A 15503-nucleotide genomic window follows, 5' to 3' on the forward strand; every position below is an offset into this window, starting at 1 on the left:
CGTTAAAAAGCCACAAAACAAACGGCAGCAAACGGATTTCTCCTGGCAGTTACTACATATGATTTGTAAAAAAACATATACATTGTAAAATCAGGGGTTATCTTTTCAGCTTTGACTCGAAGTCAAACCTTGTAAGTTCCTAATAATGAGCTCGGTCCTACGTTCTCCAGCTTCCGCTCAACCAAGACAAAAGGCAAAGGAAAGTGGAGGAAGTGCAGATCTCAGAAAAATGCGGATTCGTATGAGACTTATGTGATTCGAGATTGAAATTTTGTTTTATTGCTTATGGAATTTATTTTATGGCGAACGCTAATGGCGCGAAAAGGAAACGAAAAAAGTAGGCGAAGGTCGCACTGCAGAGTTATTAATTAGTACAACTGAATTTATCTAGTAACTTACCAATTGAAGAACGTTTTTATTAGTTTCGGAAACACAAAACAAAAAAGACAATAAAAACGCAGGAGTAAGCACACACGAACACACGTATACTTTTAAATGGCGACAGTAAGGTAACATACGTTTCGAGCAATTTATTGGACTTGCATCCATTTTCGGGTAACATTTCGATTGCTACTCATTGCCACGACATGCACTTAATTATAATTAACACTTCAAACTGATTTGCAGCACATTTTTTAAACAAAAGCCGCCCCGTAAATCAAAAGCCTGTACGCCGTAGAACAGTTGCTTCTTCTTCAAGAAGCGGAAGAACAAGAAGAGAACTTTGAAATGAGCAGCTTCTTCTTCTCTTTTCCGTTATGTACAGCACACCTTCGCAAAAGGGTACAGACTGACGATCTAATTTAGCAAAAGTATTGTAACTACAACTAGGTCAATTGGAAATACAAAGTCAGAAATTGAATGGCAGCTATAAAGAAAATAAGTATTAAAATATTAAGTTTAAAGATTGTAATATTATTACATGGAGCTTTATCAAAGATGCGAAGATGTGTGGTGTAAGGTGCATGCCAAATATGAATTTGATGAAATCTATGTAGTTTTAAGATTTATAAATATTTTCATTAATCTTAGCTGTTAATTTAATAGTAATAATATCACTTGATAATTCAATAGCCTATAGTCACTGTCGGCCGGCGATGATTTTATCGATAGTATCGAATGCCAATCGATTGCTGTTACAGCTGTTCGCGCATATGTGTGGGTGGGATTTATTCATAGCAAGGAAAATTACGAGTTTCGCGGATATAGGATTTTACATAAGTTCGCCATGCACACGCACTAGAGCCACAAATCGAGATCGGATTGATCGATCCGGAACTCCGAATATCGGAAGCACAAAGAGGACGGCCGACTGCCCCATGTGTGCGTGCGCGAGTGTGTGAGTGTTTGAGTATGTGCGTGTGCGTGTGCGTGTGAATGAAAAACCATCAACTGTGAAAATATAACCAAAAATAAGTCCGAGGCACACGGTTGCAGGCGAGGATTACCAGTCCCCCCAGATAAGCCCCGGAGGAGCAGCAGGTTTCCCCTTTAGAGCCAACCCCGTCGCTTTTCAGAATGGCGGATGCCCAGGCAGCGGCGGCCGGAAAAAAGAAGTACAAGAACAAAAAGAGCTCGGCAGAGAAGAACCCCAATCCAAATCCGAATCCCAGTGGCCAGGTGGAGGCACAGACACCCAGCAATGGACACCAGCACCAAGAGGAGGAGGCGACGGAAGACCAGGAGCCAGCGCAGGAACTCAGGGGCCTGCTTAAGAAGATGCACCTTTGCAATGGCCATGGTCACAAGGAGCAGGAGGCTCGGCCGCTTGTGGAGGTCGTCAATGGCCATGCACATGGGCACAGCAACAACAATCACATTCGCTGCACTAGCGGCAGCAGCAACAACAACAACAGCACACACAACAACAACAGCGTAGACAGTAGCAACAACAACCGTAAGCAGCGAAGAGAAGGAAGCGGTGGCGGAGGATCGGATTCGAACGCCCTCAATGCGGAGGAGAAGCCCATAACAGCCACAAGCAAAACCACTGCCAACATGCACCCAACCATAACGACGGCCCCAAAACCAAAAGTGTCGGAGGAGGCAGCTGTGGAACAAGGAGTGCAGGTGGCGACGGGGAGCAGCCACAGTCGGGAGCAGGAGAATAAGCAGTTGCCCTCCGACTACGCAGAGAGGGCCACGCCCACTATTACAGCACAGCTCCAGCTGCCGGAACCTGCCATTTCAGCCGACGAGATCGTGTATAAGGAATACGAGGCTGAACACCAAATGCATGTGAGTACCTCCAAGTATGACCAAGTGCGAACTATGCGCAACATTAATCTAATCCCCCGCATACGAACACGCAGGACATCATGCGACTGATTCAGGCGGAGCTGTCCGAGCCGTACTCGATATACACGTACCGCTACTTCATCTACAATTGGCCAAAACTCTGCTTCCTCGCCTCGCACGACAATCAGTACGTGGGCGCCATCGTGTGCAAGCTGGACATGCACATGAACGTGCGGCGCGGCTACATCGCCATGCTGGCCGTGCGCAAGGAGTATCGCAAGCTCAAGATCGGCACCACGCTGGTCACCAAGGCCATAGAGGTAGGATGTCTGGGGCATCTTTCCCTTGCAATAAGTGATAAAAAGTAGTAAATCGGGTTGTATGTAGCCGATGCTCGACATGTCTGTTACGGAACAAGTATGTGTCGTTAACTATAGATGAAATTGCCATCAAATCTCACCAATGGCTCCCCGAGCCTCGAGGTGTACTTTCGGTCACATTGGCGAGGGATACATACCAACTACCTCTCTTTCCGTGGAAACTTATATCACACTGTAATTTCCCCATTTGCAGGCAATGCTGGCCGACAATGCCGACGAGGTGGTGCTGGAGACAGAGATGCGGAACCAGCCGGCTTTGCGGCTCTACGAGAACTTGGGCTTCGTGCGAGATAAGCGGCTGTTCCGCTACTATCTTAACGGAGTGGACGCGCTGCGGCTGAAGCTCTGGTTTAGATGAGTGGACCCGGCGGCTGCCGTTGAAATTGTTGTCTAAGTAGCCGCCGAAGATGTCGAGATCTGCGCTCTGCGGAGGCCCAGGGCGCTCCGCTCGTTCTGGGTCCTGGCCAGCTGGCAGCTTGTATCGGCGCCCTGTTTTTTGTACCTATTTAACTAGGAAGCATCGTAGCATCAGTTTATTTTCTCCCAAACTCACCCCGTCCCTTGTCTCTCTTTCATTTGTAAATTATTTTATTATGTAGCAGCAGCAGTACGAGCAACATCTGCAGGAGCAGCACGAGCAGCACACAACGGACCCGAAATTTGGTTAATTTTACAGGAGGCAATTTTGTATGCAATACGTGATTTACATGCATAAAACTAAGCAAGCAATTAGTTATGTACATTAAACAATCTACAAAAACCAATCTAGGGAATAGACAACAACTTGAAGCAGCAGCACAGCACACGCTCATCGACGCCCATTTACAAAGCTATAAACATAGTATCAAATTTTGTAAAAAGATCGATCAAAGCGATGATCACGCAAGTCGAACGATAAACACGATCATGTATATCAAAATGAACGCAATTGGAACCAAGAGCTGAGAACAGACACATAAAAATGCAGTCACATATGCATACTTGTATACAAACCTTCAATGGGTTGATGGCGGTGGTCCTCACGGCTAAGCAAACTCGCCATCTGGTCTTAAGTAACCTCTCTGTGCTCTCCAGAAACACGTAACACGTAGCGATAAGGAAAAGATGTGGTGGATCCCGAGTAACATTGAAAGAACGCAATAAAATCTTCAACAAATACGAAAATCATGTCTTCTGATTTTTAGTTTAGCACAAACTGGGGAACAGCGAGCTTGCTTGGAAGTTTGTGTTGTGTTTTCCAAGTGAGAAACTATATGTTAGTACGGTATTTTCGTTTTATTATCATAAAAAAAAGAATTATAACTACTCGAACTAGGAAAGTATGTCTTACGGATAACTCATCCACAAAGCCAAATAATGACTGCTTCCTTGGGCTCTTTTAGACGTGCCCCACCGATCTTTCCCTGCCCTGTCACATTTGGTCGCATTCGTCAATAACAATCGGTTTCAATACTCAAAGTTGGATCGATCATGGACTTATCGTAACTAACAGGAGGTTTTAAAGTATGAACAACATTCAATTCAGCCAACTACGGCTGCCCTTATGCTTGACTCCACATGAATGTGGAGTTGTGGCTTATCCTAAGTATGTATGTACATGGGCGGTGTCAGTCTCGGAAACATCACCTGCTGCTCCGTCGGTTCTTGGGACTGCTCGCCGGAACCGAGCTGCCTGATCCGCGTAACTGCTTTAGTTGGGAGCGCGTAGCAGCCTTGATGCTCTGCACCTGCTGCCGCATAGAGGCACTCTTGTAGGTGATGGCTGGTGTGGGAGGAGTGGAGGACGTTGCTCCGGCCTCCTTCTGCTCGAAGAGATCACTCACCTCGACCATGCGCGGCTTGAAGAACATGTTCGGCCGGATGACGGCCTTTTCGGGATGCTTAAACAAGTTCAAGAGGCCCCAAGAGAGCTCCTGGCCGTCGCCCTCCGGAACGGAGGCATTCTCCACCTCCGACTCCAGAACCCAAGCCGCGTTCCGCACCTCGATGCGCAGTCGTTCACACTCCTCCAGGCTGACATTCTTGCTCACATTTAGCACCTGCTCCAGTGGGTTTACGATGTACATGGCCGAGTGATCGGGCTTGGACAGCGGCTTTCCCTCGTTCAAAGATATCGCACGGTTGTGGAAGTCGAACTGCGAGTAGAACTCGAAGAACTGCAGCAACAACTCGCTCAGCGAGCTTTGGTTTCGACTCCTGAAGCCCAGACGATCCACATTCCGGGTGAAGGTGCAGTTGATCCCGTCCTCGGTGACCCGCGAGTCCCCTGACTCCGCCGCCTTGGCCAGCGCTGCAATCGTGGGAAGAATGGGCTGGCGCAGCTGCTGCAGGAAGAACATGACCAGGCAGGTGAGCGAGAAGTTGCTGATCCAGCGACCAGGCGAGGGATTCGTGAGACCGCAGGTCTGCGCCCAGCGCCGAATGGTGAAGGTCAACGGCCGTACGCGCGGATCCATTTCACCGAACATGTAAAGCAGTTCCGACATATAGAAGCCAGTGCTGAAAGAGGGATTCAGTTTAAAACCACATTCTTAAAACATATTTAATGCCAACATGCAACACTGATCACTCCAAAGGCGGAGAGGCAAAAACGGGCGTGGCCTCGTTCAATGAGACAGCCACCGGTGTGGCGCCCGTAGAACTGACCCCCACCACTGGTCGGATATGCGTGCAGCGGGTACTTATCAGGGGCGGGTGAATGGGATGTGAATCATGGCCATCGGCACGCCAGGGAAGTCAGTGCTGCGGAGAGGACTGATTCACCTCCTCACCTGCGGGAGAGCAGTGTACCATTTACACATATACACGACATTTGGCAATCACCACCTGCCGCTATCTAATCTTATCGAGCTGAGGAAGCTTTCTTATCTAAGGCCGCTCTCCCTGCCTGACTGTTCGGCACCACTAGCCTGGATGTTGTCACCGCCGCGTATCTCAGCCGAGCCGCAAGTCTGGTCAAAACGATTTCAACGAACGAGCCCAACGGACATCTGTTTCTAGTCCGCCACTGAGCAAGCTATTTTTTTCATCCGACCCCACGAGAATCGACCCAAGCAAGGTGAATCCTAGTAAAAAGTGCCTACAAATTCCCATTTCTACGCAGTGATAAAAGGATGGTCTATTTTTTTGAAGTGCGATTGAAGAAGTGTTGAATTTCGGTATGGGTACCACACCCAAAAGAAAGTTTCCCAATGGATAAACGTGTCTACACACAACGTCTTACAAAAGTTGATTTTAAGTGATGCTTGGATGTTACTGAGGTGCTCAGGGATACGCCCGCAGCTCCAGTTCCTGGCCCATTTCAATACTTTTGAATAGTTTGGTGTTGCAATTGCTCGTATTAATCATCTAGTGCGTTGCTGATAACGCTATTTGCTAAACACAGCTCCGATAAGGCCAACGATGATACAGTGAGCGGCGGGAAAGGGCGGGGAGAATCAACCATAAATGCCAAGCAACATCGTGATTAATAGGCGCGACCAGGGCGAGCTTTTGGTATGTGACTCAATGGAGCTCCTCAAAATTGAGCAAGGATCAATGCACCGTCTAACTAATACTTCCATCAAGTAGCGCCTCCTTTGTCCTGGGTTTTCAGATCACGCACTTGTCTTCATCTACCTAATGATCATTCTCTTGCCTTGCAGCTTTCCAAACGATGGGCATCGGCTATGGAGCCTCCGACGAGCAGCTGGAGAAGCAAATTGGCTGCGTGAAGTACACGCTCTTCTGCTTCAACATCGTGGCCTGGATGATATCCACAGCGCTGTTCGCCCTGACCGTCTGGTTGAGGGCTGAGCCCGGCTTCAACGACTGGCTGCGCATCCTGGAGGCGCAGTCCTTCTACATCGGCGTGTACGTGCTCATTGGCATCAGCATTGTGATGATGGCCGTCAGCTTCCTCGGCTGCCTGAGCGCACTCATGGAGAACACCCTGGCTCTGTTTGTGTTCGTGGGCACCCAGGTCTTTGGGTTCATCGCCATTGTGGCCGGGTCGGCGGTCCTAATGCAGTTCAGCACCATCAACTCGAGCCTGCAGCCGCTGCTGAATGTATCGCTGCGCGGTTTTGTGGCAACATCCGAGTATACGTACTCGAACTACGTGCTGACCATGATCCAGGAGAACATCGGCTGCTGCGGGGCCTCCGGGCCATGGGATTATCTCGACCTGCGCCAGCCTTTGCCAAGCTCCTGCCGCGACACCGTCAGCGGCAACGCCTTCTTCAACGGATGCGTAGACGAGCTGACCTGGTTCTTCGAGGGCAAAACCGGCTGGATTGTGGCTCTGGCCATGACTCTCGGCCTACTCAACGTCATCTGCGCGGTTATGAGCTTCGTGCTTGTGCAGGCGGTGAAAAAGGAGGAGGAACAGGCCAGCAACTATCGCCGCTGAAGCCTAGCCTCGTTAATCTAGTTAATAGCGACAAGTGACCCTTCGATAGATCTAAGAATTCATACCCAGTTCGAACAATAAGTACAATAAAGATTGCGACCCCCACAAGGAAAGGTTTCTCAGCGAGCGGACGCGAATCACAAATTGCTTGCCAACAGACAGACGAATAATGGTATAAGCAGGCACTTAGCCCATAGCACTTACAGGTTGCTCATGGAGAGGTCCACCTCCAGGTCCAGATGCTCATGGTGGTACTTGATGATAGGCACCCTCGCCTGCAAAATACGCCTCACATGGCACACGCCGGGCAGGAACAGATGCAGCATATCTCCAAAGCATTCCATGTGCCTTTGTGTCTGCGAGCGTCCATTGCTCAGGTTCTCCTTGGTGTGGTAAACAAGTCGCGAGGGCACCGCCGCCTCCAGTGGGCTCTTAGCCCCCATATCACTGTCGAAGCGCAGGATGAGATCCAGGTCGCAGCCCATTCGACCGAATCCGTTGACCGACGAGCCGAAGGGCTGTGCCTGGGCGGCGGGAAACATGCCGGCAATGGCCTGCTGTACCTGGAGGGCGGCTAGAAAGCGCATGCGGATTCCCAGCTCATTCAGGCGCGTGTGCTCGTGCAGCTGCTGCACCTGCTCTTCGATGTCAGCTGCACCACGCAGGAGCCCCAGTAGATGGCCCTGATCCACCTGCCGGGTGCCGTCCAAGGATAGCAGTGCGGGCGCTGTATTGGCAACCAGCTTGGGGCCCCGTCTGCCTCCTCCCGCTGCTCGGAACCACAGAAAGGGAGATCGCACAGGCACGCCGCTTAGCTCGCCATTGGTGACGCCCGCTCCAATGGCAGTCGCCGCCTCGTCCGACGTGGCGTACTCCAGCAGGATGTAGTGCAGGGTCTCGTCTTGCCGCACGCAGTAGTGGTGGGCGCCCATGATCGAGCCGAAGCTGCTGCAGTAGTTATACAACTCCGCATACGACTTTTCGGAGCTCACCTGGACCACAATGCTGCACTGGGCATGTCGCTGATGACGGCCAATGAACTCCTCGTAGTTGGGCCTTCCTGTTGGCGAACATGGACAGTGGTAGTAATATTGAACAGCACAGATCTCGGCCAGAATCGGCTCACCTGCGTTCCGGCCGGGAGAAGCCGCCTCCGGAGCATTGTGCTTTACGCAATATGTACGCCAGAGGCTCAGCTGCTGGGCGCTGCGTCGCACTAAGCTGTTCATGGCGGGCGTGGGATGTGGGCGGGTCAAGTCCTAGGCCCACTTGGTGTGGGTGATTTCTGATCTGGAATTTAACCGAATATTGTTGGGCTGTAGCCTTGAGGTTAGGTTGAGTCGGTTATCGGCCGCAGTCGCTGAGTGTGCAGCCCTGGTTCCTAAACCGTGGTTTTTTTTAGCATTCAATGGGTAAGATGATAACAAAACATATAATTTTGCCATCCTAAGCTCATTACAGCTCCACTTTAATTTAGCTAACCACCATTAGTGCAGAGGTTTTAGCAATGCCAATCTTCTAGAAGAAGCTTATGCATCCCTGAGAAACTATCGATTACTCCAGTTGGCGCCAAACTTAAAAGTTTGTAATTTTATAAACTTTTTATTTCACGTCCCAGTTATTGTGTTATTATTATTATTACATGCGGGTTTTGCCGTGGGATGAACGGACTTCATACAACTAGGTTAAATTAGGCTAAACACGTACAAAAGGGACACGATTGGGTATATTTTTGAAATATACGTTAGTCATCTTCCTAACACTCCTGGATCGGTTACATTAGTCAATCAACGTGAGGTGTATATATCGGATATATGCGAGTGATATATATACATATATTGGGTGTATATAGAGTGCGGTTATTGCTGATATCGTATGCCGAGTGTGTACGCGTGTACAGGTTTATATATATTATCAATTAGGACTGTTATTGTCCACAGACATGGTAATACAGGATTACAGCTTAGCTTAGGTGTTGTTTGTGTTATGTGGCTCGTTCTTGTGTTCTGTAACAATTTCATTGTGCTCTGTGTGCTGTGTGTGTTGTCGTCCTAAATGCAAGGCGCCAAATCATCAAGTTTGATTTCTGGTTTTTGGTTCACTTATTATCTCAGTATCACATATGTCTCCTCGAAATGCGGTCTGTTTAGCACTGGAAACATATCCATTTAGCAACAACTTATTCGCTCTCGACTAAGAGTAATCGTTGAAGAACTACGAGAGCAAGGAACACATCGAAAGAATGCGAAGCTTAAGAAATTAGAATTAATAATTAGAAAGTGCTCTGAGTTACTGTGTGAGTGTTCTCTGATGGATGGGTGTGTGCGTGTGGGCGGGGCGTGGATGGACACGGTGGTAAACGCCGGACTGGACAGCTGTGGTCAGGAAGGAGCCTCCGCAACTGAAATGTGATCTGATTTGACTGACCTCTGAACGTTTTAATAACTAGTAAAAAGCTAAAAATCAATACACTATCAACATTTTTTATCTAAGCGCTACATCGTGGGAGAGTCCCAGTTAAAATGCTTCACAGACTCCAAATTTTGTTAAAGCAAAAACTAAAATCGAGTTTGGAATACTACCAACGTGTCCTCAGCTGTCGTTATCCTAACTATACATCAAATACATTCGTACAGATTTACAAACACACATAGGGTTAAGTTTGATTCGGCTGCCTCGCCGGCTCCACTTCACTTTAGTTAAACGTAGTACTGCTTAGCGGTAGAGAAATGCACTCGACTATTGCTTTCCACAGCCACACCGCCTGGCCCGTTGCCCGGCCCGCATCCAGGTGAACCTGGGCTCTAGACCCAGGACGCGGTCTAGATGTCATCTATGAGGCGACCCTCGATAACGGACGAGTGGTGGTAGTTGGGCCGCGGACGGAAGTCCTCGTTTTGCTCGTTGAGCTGCGTGGGTGAGAGATCAACGCCTGGGCACGAGGGTGTCACGACTATCTGCTCGTACTCGTTCATCCGTTTGCTATGCATCAAATGGAGCGAGATAGCAGTTAGTTGGATACTTCAGAAGCGTCAAGCGAACTCACCCGAAGCACCGGAATATGACGCTCTTCAGCCAAGCGAAGAAGTTAAACTCCGCAGTGAGACCCGGCTTCACGGCCGGATTGGCTGTGCCCACGTAGAACCATACGACGAACACCACCAGGAAGCAGGTGAGAGCGTAGTACCAGTTGACTAGCAGCATGACCAGCAGTTTAGTGAAGGCCTGCAAGGGGAGTATGGGAGTCAAAAATGAGTAAGCTTTCCGGAGAAGCGTCGTCTCCTTTATGCAGACGTACCCCCAGAAGCGAGGCCCAGCGATTACAGTAGCCGGAGTACCAGTTTTTCGTTTTGGAGTGGATGGGCGGACGGATTGGGGCTATCGGTTCGGCCTCGTCGCCCTGCTCCTGCTCGACGCCGGCCTGCGCGACCGACTGCTCCACGGCCAGAGTGGTGTCCGCCTCGTGCCCCGTTCTCCGTTCCGAAGACGTCGCCTGGTTGGAGGAGCTGGGACTCTCGTTGTCAAACTCCAGGGGCACTGTTTGGTGCAGCGGTGAGTTCTGCGGACTCTGCAGGTTCTTGTGACGCACCCGATCGGGGAACAGCAGGTCCAGGTCGTTGCCTGTGTCCGAAACACTGCCGTAACGGCGCGTCTCGTAGCTGGGACTCGACGCCTGAATGCGGAAACGCTCCTCGCGCTGCTCCTGAATGTCGAAGGTCTGGGCCAGCGCAAAGTAGGCGTAGTCGATACAGGCATACGTGAGCAGGAAGGGCATGGTCACGATCGGCGCCAGGAAGTTGATATCGCCCACGATAATGAAGGAGACAGTGACTAGGGCCACGATGGCCATTGCGTATAAAGGCACTTTGTTGGGACCACGCTAGAAAAGAGTTCGTTATTTTCTTTATCTGTGGGATCAAAAACAAATGTTCACTGGTACTTACACCCTTTCCCAGGATATCGATGCCCGGAATGACGCTCTCTTTGGCGATGCTCTGGAGGACGCGCGGGGTGCCGTACATGGCGCCAAGGCAGGAGGACATGCTGGACACATAAATGCCGGCCAACAGCAGGAAATGCACGGCAGACACCTTGACGGAGATCATGTAGTCAGTATACAGGAAGCTTCGTTGGCAGGTAGCCCCCAAAAACAGGACGAACACCAAGTACAGGAACGTGCTGCAAAGAAATGGGATGTGAAGAACTACTGATTTCCCAGCGACGGAAAATCCTTACGAAGTGCCAAAGGCGGCCAGGGTGCCATTGGGAATATCCGTGGATGGCGCGCGCAAGTCGCCGCTCATGTTGATGCCCGAGAGCACTCCGGTAACGGTGGGAAAGAAGACGCCGAACACACGGTACCAGGAGTAGCCGTCGTCGTACTTCGGCCATAGGTTCTCCACGAAGTTTCCGCTCGCCCAGCCATTAAAGCCGCCACCTGCAAAGGAAACCAGATTAATAGCTTGTTCGGATGAAATTTTTTCTTTGCAACTTCTTTCGAATCATATTCCAACGAAATTTAACAGATTATTTAAAAATGCCATAATCTACTTAGGAAGCGATTAGTCATTGGGCCTAGCTAACAATCGCATATGAATAATGTACTCACTGGCCTCACTAGTGAAGCTGCCCACCATGAAGTCCAGCGCTGAGATCAGCAGTATCATGAGGAGTATAAACTGAAGCTTGATGACCCACTTGACGCCGGCCACGTTAATGCAGCCCAGCAGGAGCACCGCTGCCGTAGCGAACCCGCGGATGGCCCACTTGCTGCCCTCGAGTCCCACTAGTCCAGCCATTGACTCGCCAAATCCCATTACGTTGAGGGCGCATCCCACCGCCTGGCCAAAGCAGTAGAGCAATCCCAAGGCGCCTCCGAAGCGGGAGCCCAGCGTGTGGGCTATAAGAAAGTACACGCCGCCGCTTTCCACGCGGCACCGCTCGCAGATACCGATTGCCGAGAGGACGCTGACGAGAGCTATGACCACCGTGCAGAAGATGATCAGCACCGCGTTCAGAATGCCTGCCTGTGCGACGATCCATCCGGATCGCAGGAACACGATCACTCCAAACACGTTGATCAGGCAGGAGGTGAACACTCCGTCCCAGGTGCCGAATAGCACGGGCTGAGAGATAAAGAAGTTCGAGCGCCACCTGTTGAGTAAGAGGCTTAGGATCCTGGCCAGAAGGGTTGCCTGATTCACTTACCATGGCTTGTCACCCTGCTCGCCCGCAAAGATCTCGTTGGCCCCGGACGCATGGTGGCCACCAGCCGCGTACGTGTACTCGTTACCCAGATCCACGAATCCGCCGGTGTTATTGTTGGTCCGCTGGCGAAAGCTGGTCACCGCCACATCCCCGTCCTCGTCGCCGCCAAGTCCAAATCTCTGCCAGTCGACAGTGCGTCGGCCGCCGTTGCCATTGCCCTCAGAGCTATTAGTCATCTCCGCTCCGCTTCGCACCGCACACTTCGCTCCACTCCGCTTTCCTCGTACCGCTTTTGGCAGTTGTTTGCTGGTCTTGTTGTTGCTGCTGCTCCCGTGGAGTTGAGCAGTTTTTGCGTTGTGCTGTTCTCGCGGGTTATCTGACGACTACGCGGGCGTAATCGCGGCAATTAACTGATTGCTATTTCTTGGCGTTGCGCTCCCACTGCTGCACCCAAACATCCAAACGTCCAAGCACGAGCACATCCACGCAGGCAGCCAGTGGAGAATCCTCTGAAGATCGCAGATCCGCTGGAGGTGCTGCAGGCGCTGGATTCGACTCACTGGCGACCGGAGCGGGAAACGGCGGGCATCGTCTTGGTCGCACTTGAGTAACTGTAACCACACTCAGTAAACGCTCAAAAAGCTAAATAAAAACACTTGCTTATGGGTAAACTACAAGAAGTCGTCATCGATAACTTTTCGGTGGGCGATATGCGTTAGACGATAGGCGGCGGCCTATCTGTTTCTAAGTTCTATCGCTACCATCCGATATCGATAACCAAACCGGCGTGACGCGCCGCACGTGCTTACGTTTTGTTTGTATTTTACTGAGCTCCTAAAGAAATGGGCAAGAAGAAGGACAAGTCCGGGAAGCTGGACAAGCAGGCGACGAAGAAGGAGGCACCCAGCTCGTCGCAGGCCAACATGGGGAAACCAGCTGGAGCCAACGATTCGGAGAACGGAATCTGGAAGGACTCTCGGTTCCAGCACCTGCTGACCGATCCCCGATTTCGCGGCGTTCCGAAGGTGCAAAGAAAGGTCATGATCGACAAGCGTTTCCAGGGCATGTTTACGGACGACAAGTTCAAGGTGAAGTACACCGTGGACAAGTACGGCCGCCCGGTCAACAAGAGCAACGCCGAGGACCTCAGAAAGTTCTACGAACTGGACGAGAACGAGAGCTGCAGCGACGAGGAGCCTGCCAAAAAGGAATCTGATCTTGACTTCGAGGCGGAGGCGGAGCAACAGGAGCGGCGCGCCGAGGAGCGAGCCATAGCCAACTTGGAAAAGGAGGAGGGCAACGATGCGCTGGAAAGCGATAGTTCCGAGGTGTCACAGAGTCTTCGTCAGCGCCTGACCAACCCAGAGATAGACTACGCCCGCGGAGAAGACCGCCTGTATACCGACTCCTCCTCCGACGAGGACAGCGATGATGAAGACGAGGGTCCAGAGCTGCAGATAGACCACGTGTGGGGCGAGCTGGACAACGATGCCGAGCACACCGAGGAGAGCACACGCCGCCTGGCTGTTTGCAATATGGACTGGGACCGCATCCGGGCCGAGGATCTAATGGTCATGCTCAGCTCCTTCCTGCCGCCCGGTGGTAGCATTCTTAGCGTCAAGATATACCCCTCAGAGTTCGGGAAGGCACGCATGGCCGAGGAGGAAGTGCACGGCCCAAAGGAACTGGTGGAGCGTGTGGAGCCAGAAGACGACTCCGATGAGGAGCTCGTACGACAGCAGGACAGCGATGCCGAAGAGGGAGAGGACTACCACATGGAGAAGCTGCGTCAATACCAGCTAAACCGACTGCGCTACTACTACGCTGTTGTCGAATGCGACAGCGTAGACACGGCCGACAAGGTATATAAGGAGTGCGATGGTATCGAGTACGAGAGCTCCGCCACGCGCGTGGACTTGCGCTTCATCCCGGACGACACCTCGTTCGAGGAGGACACGCCGTCGGACGAATGCTTCGAGCTGCCGGATGCCAGCAGCTATAAGCCGCGCCAGTTCACCACCACGGCGTTGCAGCAGGCCAAGGTGGATCTAACCTGGGACGAGACGGCGCTGGAACGTCGTGAGCTGGGCGACAAGCTCTCCAGTGGGCAGGTTGACAAGCTCACGGACAAGGAGCTGCGCCAGATAGTAGCGTACAGTAGTGAGGAAGAGGATTCTGAGGCGGAGGAATCCCCGGCGGAGGAGGCAGCTCAAAAGGCGCTTTCAGAGGACCCACAGAAGAGCAAGCCCAAAAAGACTTCTAAGCAGGAACGCATTGCCACCTACAAAAACTTGCTGGCCGACATCCTGGAGCAGGAAAAGCAGGAGAAGGAGCAAAAGTACGAAATGGAAATGACCTGGAACGTGGAGCCACAGCACGAAGAGGCACGGCCGGAGCAGCAAGCTCAGGCCGAGCTCACGCCCATCGAGAAGGTGATGCAAAAACGCAGCGAGAAGAACAGGCAGCGCAAGGAACAGCGCCGCCAGCGGCAGATCGAAACCAGGGGAGGCGATGCCGGTGAGGACAGCGATGAGTCCATGGTGCCCGATGGCATCGATTTGAATGACGCCTACTTCGCCGAGGAGTTCGCCAATGGAGATTACGCTCCCCCCAAGACGAAGCAGGACAAGAAGAAAAAGAAAAAGAAGGGAAAGGATGATGGAGAGGAGGACGTCGAAGCGAAGCAGCAAGAGAAGGAGCTTGAGCTACTGCTGGACGATGGCGACGGGCGCGACGAGAAACAGCACTTCAGCCTGACAAAAATTCTCAAGAAGGAGGAGCAAGAAGCGAACGGTTCAAAGCGAAAGCGTCGTCAGAAGTTGAAGAAATCGAAAAATCAGCCGCATAATGCGGAGAAGCTGGACGACGACTTCCAGGTGAACTTGAATGATAACCGCTTCAAGGCCGTCTACAAGTCGCACGAGTACAACATCGATCCCACCCACTCCCATTACAAGCCCACCAAGGGCATGCAGCAGATCATTGGCGAGAAGTTAAAGCGCAGAAAGGAGCAGGCGGAGGGCGGCGATGCGGATGGGGATGAACAGGTAGCCCCCAAGCGGAGTAAGCAGCAGCTGGAGCAGAACGCCCTAGTCAAGAGTCTGAAGCGTAAGATCCAGATGCAGCAGCAGGGCCAGAAGCTTTAAAGGATTACTGTTACTGTACAATAGTTGAACTAGTGTAAATTAAAGACTACGTTAATGACATTGAGCGAGACTGTTTTGGAATATACATTATATACTGTTTATAGCTGGCAGATCCCCTGGCAAAAGCACAAGCGCACACAA

The 15503-nt window shown here is 51.3% G+C and overlaps 5 protein-coding genes across 6 annotated transcripts; 3 read left to right on the forward strand and 2 right to left on the reverse strand.

Moving 5' to 3' along the window:
* Nucleotides 1-1154: 1154 nt before the first annotated feature.
* LOC6615965 (N-alpha-acetyltransferase 30A) lies at nt 1155-3782 on the forward strand. The gene is made up of 3 exons (XM_032724811.1): nt 1155-2238; nt 2313-2558; nt 2812-3782. The coding sequence occupies exons 1-3, from the start codon at nt 1519-1521 to the stop codon at nt 2974-2976; spliced, it is 1131 nt and encodes a 376-aa protein (XP_032580702.1). The 5' UTR covers nt 1155-1518; the 3' UTR covers nt 2977-3782.
* A 92-nt stretch (nt 3783-3874) lies between these two features.
* On the reverse strand, nt 3875-8349 carry LOC6615969 (poly(A) RNA polymerase, mitochondrial). 2 transcript variants are annotated; one of them, XM_032724810.1, is made up of 3 exons: nt 8135-8349; nt 7213-8068; nt 3875-5117 (listed from the first exon to the last, which is right to left on the reverse strand). In XM_032724810.1, exons 1-3 carry the CDS (start codon nt 8235-8237, stop codon nt 4241-4243), a joined length of 1836 nt encoding a protein of 611 aa, XP_032580701.1. In that variant the 5' UTR covers nt 8238-8349; the 3' UTR covers nt 3875-4240. The 2 variants fall into 2 exon arrangements, with proteins under 2 accessions (XP_032580701.1, XP_002040334.1); XM_002040298.2 differs by lacking the exons at nt 7213-8068; nt 8135-8349 and adding an exon at nt 5172-5456.
* LOC6615968 (tetraspanin-2A) lies at nt 5569-7121 on the forward strand. Its single transcript, XM_002040299.2, has 2 exons — nt 5569-5676; nt 6263-7121. Exon 2 carries the CDS (start codon nt 6274-6276, stop codon nt 7006-7008), a length of 735 nt encoding a protein of 244 aa, XP_002040335.1. The 5' UTR covers nt 5569-5676; nt 6263-6273; the 3' UTR covers nt 7009-7121.
* A 546-nt stretch (nt 8350-8895) lies between the features above and the next one.
* Nucleotides 8896-12903, reverse strand: LOC6615971 (solute carrier family 12 member 8). Its single transcript, XM_002040302.2, has 7 exons — nt 12217-12903; nt 11618-12162; nt 11245-11446; nt 10953-11187; nt 10307-10888; nt 10055-10233; nt 8896-9990 (listed from the first exon to the last, which is right to left on the reverse strand). The coding sequence occupies exons 1-7, from the start codon at nt 12450-12452 to the stop codon at nt 9831-9833; spliced, it is 2139 nt and encodes a 712-aa protein (XP_002040338.2). The 5' UTR covers nt 12453-12903; the 3' UTR covers nt 8896-9830.
* A 40-nt stretch (nt 12904-12943) lies between these two features.
* LOC6615972 (pre-rRNA-processing protein esf1) lies at nt 12944-15426 on the forward strand. Its single transcript, XM_002040303.2, has one exon. It carries the CDS (start codon nt 13059-13061, stop codon nt 15360-15362), a length of 2304 nt encoding a protein of 767 aa, XP_002040339.2. The 5' UTR covers nt 12944-13058; the 3' UTR covers nt 15363-15426.
* The last annotated feature ends 77 nt before the right edge of the window (nt 15427-15503 follow it).

This window comes from Drosophila sechellia, chromosome X, assembly GCF_004382195.2.
Source record: "Drosophila sechellia strain sech25 chromosome X, ASM438219v1, whole genome shotgun sequence".
NCBI lineage: Eukaryota > Metazoa > Arthropoda > Insecta > Diptera > Drosophilidae > Drosophila > Drosophila sechellia.

Bases quoted from the DNA above. Each gene is read 5' to 3' on its own strand.
- LOC6615971 (XM_002040302.2), bottom strand. From the start codon at position 12,452: ATGACTAATAGCTCTGAGGGCAATGGCAACGGCGGCCGACGCACTGTC. The intron at 11,188-11,244 runs GTAAGGATTTTC...ATTTCTTTGCAG, and splicing joins CTGGCCGCCTTTGGCACTTC to CACGTTCCTGTACTTGGTGT. The intron at 10,234-10,306 runs GTACGTCTGCAT...CTCCCCTTGCAG, and splicing joins GCTGGGCCTCGCTTCTGGGG to GCCTTCACTAAACTGCTGGT.
- LOC6615969 (XM_032724810.1), bottom strand. From the start codon at position 8,237: ATGAACAGCTTAGTGCGACGCAGCGCCCAGCAGCTGAGCCTCTGGCGT. The intron at 8,069-8,134 runs GTGAGCCGATTC...GTTCGCCAACAG, and splicing joins TTCTCCCGGCCGGAACGCAG to GAAGGCCCAACTACGAGGAG. The intron at 5,118-7,212 runs GTAAGTGCTATG...TCCCTCTTTCAG, and splicing joins GACCTCTCCATGAGCAACCT to CACTGGCTTCTATATGTCGG.
- LOC6615972 (XM_002040303.2), top strand. From the start codon at position 13,059: ATGGGCAAGAAGAAGGACAAGTCCGGGAAGCTGGACAAGCAGGCGACG.
- LOC6615968 (XM_002040299.2), top strand. From the start codon at position 6,274: ATGGGCATCGGCTATGGAGCCTCCGACGAGCAGCTGGAGAAGCAAATT.
- LOC6615965 (XM_032724811.1), top strand. From the start codon at position 1,519: ATGGCGGATGCCCAGGCAGCGGCGGCCGGAAAAAAGAAGTACAAGAAC. The intron at 2,239-2,312 runs GTGAGTACCTCC...ACGAACACGCAG, and splicing joins AGGCTGAACACCAAATGCAT to GACATCATGCGACTGATTCA. The intron at 2,559-2,811 runs GTAGGATGTCTG...CCCCATTTGCAG, and splicing joins TGGTCACCAAGGCCATAGAG to GCAATGCTGGCCGACAATGC.